The sequence below is a fragment of the Setaria italica genome, chromosome III (assembly GCF_000263155.2).
Source record: "Setaria italica strain Yugu1 chromosome III, Setaria_italica_v2.0, whole genome shotgun sequence".
Taxonomy (NCBI): Eukaryota; Viridiplantae; Streptophyta; class Magnoliopsida; order Poales; family Poaceae; genus Setaria; species Setaria italica.
In genome coordinates, this window is record NC_028452.1 from 3,314,242 (window position 1) to 3,321,192 (window position 6,951).

The 6,951-nt window shown below is 50.5% G+C and overlaps 2 protein-coding genes across 2 annotated transcripts; one reads left to right on the plus strand and one right to left on the minus strand.

Moving 5' to 3' along the window:
- Positions 1-232: 232 nt before the first annotated feature.
- LOC101763346 (peroxidase 2) lies at positions 233-3,771 on the plus strand. The gene is made up of 2 exons (XM_004960351.4): positions 233-704; positions 2,598-3,771. The coding sequence occupies exons 1-2, from the start codon at positions 483-485 to the stop codon at positions 3,408-3,410; spliced, it is 1,035 nt and encodes a 344-aa protein (XP_004960408.1). The 5' UTR covers positions 233-482; the 3' UTR covers positions 3,411-3,771.
- A 1,653-nt stretch (positions 3,772-5,424) lies between these two features.
- Positions 5,425-6,157, minus strand: LOC106804192 (uncharacterized mitochondrial protein AtMg00810-like). The gene is made up of 2 exons (XM_014804833.1): positions 5,731-6,157; positions 5,425-5,603 (listed from the first exon to the last, which is right to left on the minus strand). The coding sequence occupies exons 1-2, from the start codon at positions 6,155-6,157 to the stop codon at positions 5,425-5,427; spliced, it is 606 nt and encodes a 201-aa protein (XP_014660319.1).
- Between the last annotated feature and the right edge of the window lie 794 nt (positions 6,158-6,951).

Sequence of the window (6,951 nt, forward strand, 5' to 3'; positions counted from 1 at the left end):
TGGGCAAGAGAGATTCCAAGCAAGGTGCATGCACGCCGCCCCAAGCTAGGAAACCATGGACAGCTACCAAATTGTACGGTACGGTACGTACCAGATGCCATACACTGGCCGGCCGGTGCACACTGTGCCGCCTGTCGCCGCCACTGCACGTCCATGTGGCGCCGGTTGGCCGTTCCCTGTCACGCAATGACTCACGCTCCAGCTCCTGCATCCAGCCGTTAAACAGAAATAAAAAATATTCGCAGCGGGAGCCGGGCCGCGGCAGGCAACGCCAAGGCCGGCCGGTCGAGCATTCGAGCTGATATATACCCCCACCAGGCCACCACACCACCCCACGCAGCAGCCAAGCGCCACCGTACCATGCAACCACAGCTGCAGTGACCAGTACTGGTGTTGCTTTCCGCGGGCGCGCGCGTGGCCGGCTTGCTTGCTTTGCTTCCCGTGGCACAGGCCTCCTAGCTCCACGCCGAAAGGAAGCAAGGATGACGACGAAAGTGTCGGCGGCGCTGCTGTGCGCGGCGGCGCTGCTGCTGGTGGTGGCGCCGCTGGCGGCGGAGGCGAGCGAGCTCAAGCTGGGCTACTACAAGAAGACCTGCCCGGGGTGGAAGAACGTGGTCAAGTACCACGTCGCCAAGGCCATCAGGGCCAACCGCGGCAGCGGCGCCGCCCTCGTCCGCCTCATCTTCCACGACTGCTTCGTCAGGGTACGTGCCGCGCCGCCGTCGTAACTCACCACGCACAACACAGCTCCTCTCCGCCCATAGCTATTAGCTCAGTTCGTTCGTCCGTGTAGCTAGCTACCTAGCTCACGCCATTGTCGACCAGCACGTTCGCGCCTGTCATTCCGTCAACGTCTCAAGGACATTTCTTAGTCTCCAAAAAAAAAGTAATACTCGAGTATACCAGGAGAATTGGTTTAATTAGTCAAATAGTTCATGGTTACAAAGGGCTAACCTTCCATTCCAACCACACTTTTTACAGGTGCCAACATAGTTTCGCTAAAAATAGTACTCATGCTTACGTGACAAAAATTGTCCCCCCCCCCCTAAAGCATGTAACAGCCGACCGAAGCAGCACCTGCATTGTACACGGACTAATTTTGAGCAAGTACCAAAACTGTCAACACTAACAACCGTTGTTTAACCATCTGTCACCTTACCTACCTGGAAAGCGTTTACATACAACCGAGAGTCCTAACGGCATACTCCTCCATCACTTTGGAGCTTCTTTACCGATCGATAAGAAAGTTCCTTGTAGCTTAGCTCCTCTAGCAAGCTGTCCAAACATCTTTCGTTCGCCAATCGTCATCATTGCTGCTGTCGTCCACGAATAGTCTGATGTGGATGAGTTTCGTGCGCCGGTTGTTCACTCCAACATGGCGCGCAAAAGAGACTTTATTTTTCTGCTTAGCTAGCTGGAGAATCGGTCACGAATGCGATACTTTCCTTGGAGTACTTAGATACATCTTTTTCCCTGTATCGATTTGACATGTCCAAGACTTCCTTTCAGGTAGGCCCCCCAGGAATGGTGTGTCCTCCTTGTCTTTGCTGACTGTAGCTTACATGTGTTCCTGATTGCTAAATGAACGATAACTAACGTGCAACTACCAGGGGTTCATTTAACTATAACTTCTAGTTTCGACTGGACAATCAGTCACATTGTCCTGCAGTTTCATCCAGGGGAAAAAAATGAAATCTTTATTTACGAATAATCAGCTACATAGTAGTACATACCACTGTTCATAAAAGAATTGGCCATCATATATCCTGTCCCTGTTAGACATGTGGAAGTTTTCCTAACTAATCTGCAAACCCATGTGGTGCGGAATGAATGGGATGTAGAGATAGAGCGAGGTTGTTCATTTGCTCTTTGCTTATTTTTATAGCATGGAAAGCATAGTTGGAAAGGGCTACAAGGAAGAGAAAATTAAGATGACTAGCGTTAGTCACACACACTTGCACATCTACATCAATCATTGGTTGCACTAGTCCTCCAAATTAAAGGCCCTGAAAATCTTATGCATATATAGGAAAGCTCCAAGGCTCCAACTAACAATAATGTTTCTTGTTTGAAAAAAGGGCACGCATTTGTAAATAGTGGGCATGCCTTTAAAAAATGGTCCTATGCTAAAGGATGGCAATATGATCAACAGACTATTTCTGCAAAAAGCGTCTTCAGTAGAACAATAAACAGTTCAACAATAATGGTCCAATAACTCACAAGCCACCCCCCCTGCCGACACTACATATGAACATCCTTTTCCAACAACTGAGCCGAGCACGTTCGAGGTCCAAACAAAGATATAATTACGCGCTCAGTACCGACGAAATGACTTGCCATGCACACTTGACACGTCACTCTACAGCAACAGCACTAGCTAGTAGTTGGGCCATCTGATTGCAATGCAGTACGTACTAGTAGTAGGGTGGTTCATTAATGCAGTGTCTTAATCTCACTTCAATAATTCCGTCATCTCTCGATTACCACTAGCTTAAGCTACATATGACATGAGTGAATTACAGACACGTACGTGCGTGGTGATTCATTTTTTCATATGATCGAGCTATCCGATCGATTGACGGTGACTGGCGGTGCAGGGTTGCGACGCGTCGGTGCTGCTGGACCCGACGCCGGCGAACCCGCACACGGAGAAGACGGCGCCGATCAACATCGGCCTCGCGGCGTTCGAGGTGATCGACGACATCAAGGCGGCGCTGGAGGAGCGGTGCCCCGGCACGGTGTCCTGCTCCGACATCGTGGTGTTCGCCGCCCGCGACGCGTCCAGCATCCTGAGCAACGGGCACGTCCACTTCGACCCCCCCGCGGGGCGCCTCGACGGCCCCATCTCCCGCGCCGCCGACGCACAGCGGGACCTCCCGGACTCCACCTTCACAATCGGCGAGCTGATCCGCAACTTCCGGCGCAAGAACTTCACGGTGGAGGAGCTGGTGATCCTCTCCGGCGCGCACGCCATCGGCGTCGGCCACTGCTCCTCCTTCCGCGGGCGGCTGTCCTCGCCGCCGAGCCAGATCGTGCCGGCGTACCGGAACCTGCTGTCGGCGAAGTGCGCGGCGGGGCCCGACCCCGTGGTGACGAACAACGTGCGGGACGAGGACCCGAGCGCCGTGGCGGCGGCGTTCCCGTCGTTCCTGAAGAAGCTGAGGAAGAACAAGGACTTCCTGGACAACAGCTACTACCACAACAACCTGGCCCGGATCGTGACGTTCAACTCGGACTGGCAGCTGCTGACGGAGAAGGAGGCGCTGGGGCACGTCAAGGAGTACGCCGAGAACGGGACGCTCTGGGACGAGGACTTCTCCGATGCGCTCGTCAAGCTCAGCAAGCTGCCCATGCCGCCCCACAGCAAGGGGGAGATCAGGAAGCACTGCCGCTTCCTCAACCACCACTAGCAGCTTCCTTCGTTCCTTGGATACTACTCCTACGTACTACATATACATTATCTGCAGGCTACTACAGCTGAAACTGTGATTACTGTCTCGTTCGCTCTCGCAGATCGTCGGTCGATCGATCGGTTCATCATTTGATTGTTCATTTTGCTGTTCTCGTCTATGTGATTCTTTCTTCTTTCTGGTGTTGGAGATAATGTGATTGATTTGTTGTATGATCTTTGTTTGTATGGACAAATTACGAAACAAGAGTGGGCAGGGTGTGTGCATGAACTGCTGGTTGGACTTTGGACAGGATCGGAGTCCAATTTTCATGTAATAAGGATGGTCCAGGGAAGTAATTAAAGTTTTTTTTTGAGGATTATTGGGAAGTTAAAGTAGTTCAAGCTAGTTGTAAGTGAGCGTCAGTTGGCTGATTGCCTGCCCTCCTCCATATGCATGCCATGATGGGTGTACGGAATATCTTGGGTCTGGACACCGGAGATCGCTGTGCGCACGCTCTGAAAGCAAACCGAATCCCATGCTACAGCTGCTACTCCACTAGCTTCGTTCGTAGCTAGCTGCAGATACTCTGCATAGAACAACCTCATCAGCCAGTCGTCTTCCACTGAATCAAAGGAAGAATGCCAGTGTATGTGTGGTGCAAAAGCGAAAGACCGAAAGGGCATGGCGTGTGCAGGGCTGCAGCCAGCTAGGTTGCACATGGAGCCACGGTATCCTACATTTTTTCCCTTTTTTTTTATAATGTTTTATTTTTTCTTTTTGAAAGCAGCATCATATCATACATGAGGATGACGCGGCTAGAGAGCTAGCTGCAGCTCCATGGTCCCTACTATACACTGGAACTAGCTCTTTATTTGATCATTCTGAGTGCTCCAGTCACAGAATTAATCAAGTAAAACTCAGTCTCAGAATCAATGGTCTTGTTACACGGCTAGTCAGAGTGTCAGACTCGAGCGTAATTTTGCCACTGTTAATTTTAAGCGTCACGCCTGGTGTGGATGCAAGGATGTGCCCCGTCTCAATCAACACCGTGATGTATCAATTGTTTTTTGCTTTCTAAAAGAAAGTAGAAGATAACAAACTACCGCCCACACTCTGACGGCCTCGCCCGGTTTCAGTTATGGACTCCAACAGAGAGTCAGAAGAAATGCTGCACGATCCCCGGCTCTGCTTTTCGGTCTGCATGTGGCAGCTCTATCTTTTTTTCACTTGGATTTCGTTCCCTTTCGTATGTGTGATAAGAGTTTTGACTGAAAACATGTCCCACTTCTTAGCTTTGAGCGACTATATTTTTGCTAGCTTTTCGACATATGATTATAAAATCTAGGTGACAAACTGACAATTTGGACAAAAATTGTTACCTAACAGGTCCAAAATCGCTGTATATAATAAACTCCTCCCTACAAAAAGAATTAGCCCCACCCAGCCCATAATATACTAAAGCAATTTGGTGGGCTGTAGGGAAAGAAATGAATAAATCAGCCCACCTAGAAAAATATGGCCCGAACTGGGCTGGAGCTTACTCCGCCTGAATGGGCGAAAAATTGCCCGAAAATAATTCCCCACATGCGCCGCCGCAGAGAGACTCTGCTAAATAATAAGATATTTTGAATTTTCTAGATACATATGTATATAATATATGATGAATGTGGCAGTCTATATGTTGACAATTGTGGTCTAAAAAAATCCTTCTGTAAACTAAAAAGAATCAATTTCTTATTGTGATATTATAGCCTATAGTCAACAATATTGGACACTTATCCCTCAACAGGTTACTAGGCCCGTAACACATCAAGAGCATTTATGAGGGGGAGGGTTCCCAAGTTGTCCACAATCAAATATGTAGAAAAGTAGATGGGAAACACCACACACTCTAATGAAGCGGGTGACCTCTATATATATGGCCAATATGGCTTGGAGTACAAGGAATACATCAAGTGTACAAGGAAAGGATAAATACATTTTAAAATACATATATACTTCCTAATACCTGCCCGTAGTCGAAGCGGGAGGATCACGGACTGGACCTAAACTCAGTAAACAAAGGACTTGGCAGGCCTTTCGTCATGATGTCCGCGAACTGGTGAGAGGATGGCACATGGAGGACCCGGACCTCACCCAAGGCTACCTTCTCACGGACAAAGTGAATATCAATCTCGATGTGCTTCATGCGTTGATGATGCACCGGGTTGGCTGTCATGTAGACAGCACTCACGTTGTCACAGTAGACCACAGTGGCCGAAGCAAGCGGGACATGAAGCTCCTGAAAAGTTGACACAGCCAGCAACACTCTGCCACAACATGAGCCATAGCCCGGTACTCCGCTCAGCACTGGAACGAGACACCGTGGTCTGGCACTTGGAGGACCAAGACACCAGATTGTCACTGAGGTAGATGCAGAAGCTGGATGTGGAGCGTCTAGAGTCCGGGCAGCCAGCCCAGTCGGTGTAGGAGTAGGCTGTCAGAGACTGAACAAGGCCGGTGCCGATGTGAAGCCCAGAGGAGAGTGTGCCCTTCACATAGCACAGGATGCGCTTGTTCAAGACCATGTGGGGCTCGCACGGGTCATGCATGAAGAGGCACACCTGCTGAACTGCATACGCCAGGTTAGGTCGAGTCAGAGTGAGGTATTGTAGGGCCTCAGCAAGACTCCAATACTCAGAGGAGTCCTGGAGCTTGGTGCCGTCGTGTGCCAAAAGCTTGGCATGAGTGTCAATGGGAGTCTCTGTAGAGTGACACTCAGCCATGCCAGCACGCTAAAGAAGATCCAAGGTGTACTATCGCTGAGGCAAGAATAGACCCTGGGAGGAACACGTGATGGAGATGCCGAGGAAGTGATGTAGGTCGCCAAGATCTGTCATGGCAAACTCGAAGTGAAGATGCCCCATGATGTGCTGAAGAAGAGTCGAGGACGAGATGGTGAGGACGATGTCGTTGACATAGAGCAGCAGGTAGGCGATGCTCGGCCCCTCTTTGTATCTCTTTGTATACAAAGAGGGAGGTGTCGGAGGTGGAGGCGATGATGCCGAGTTGTCAAAGGAAGAAGGTGAACCGCTAGTACCATGCCCTCGGGGCCTGCTTCAGTCCATACAAGGACTTCTACAGGAGATAGATGTGATCAGGGGCGGCGGGGTCGACGAAGTCGGAAGACTGCTGGCAGTAGATAGTCTCCACGAGGTGTTTGTGAAGAAAAATGCATTCTTCACGTTCAGCTAGTGGATCAGCCAGGCGTGAGAAGTGATGACGCTGAGGACAGTCCGTATCGTCGCCGATTTGACAACCGGACTGAAGGTCTCATCATAGTCGATGCCGTGACGCTGGGAGAAGCCACGAACCACCTAGCACGCCTTGTGCCGGACGAGGGACCCATCAGCATGGAACTTATGCCGGAAGATCCACTTGCCCGACACTACATTGGCACCGGGCGGCCGCGGGATGAGGCTCCAGGTGTCGTTGTCGATGAGAGCCTGAAACTCGTCGACCATGGCAGCACGCCAGTTGGCGTTAGCCATAGCACTGCGATAGTTCGCCGGAATCGGAG

Bases quoted from the DNA above. Each gene is read 5' to 3' on its own strand.
- LOC106804192 (XM_014804833.1), bottom strand. From the start codon at position 6,157: ATGGCTGAGTGTCACTCTACAGAGACTCCCATTGACACTCATGCCAAG. The intron at 5,604-5,730 runs GTACCGGGCTAT...TCTACATGACAG, and splicing joins TCGTTCCAGTGCTGAGCGGA to CCAACCCGGTGCATCATCAA.
- LOC101763346 (XM_004960351.4), top strand. From the start codon at position 483: ATGACGACGAAAGTGTCGGCGGCGCTGCTGTGCGCGGCGGCGCTGCTG. The intron at 705-2,597 runs GTACGTGCCGCG...CTGGCGGTGCAG, and splicing joins TCCACGACTGCTTCGTCAGG to GGTTGCGACGCGTCGGTGCT.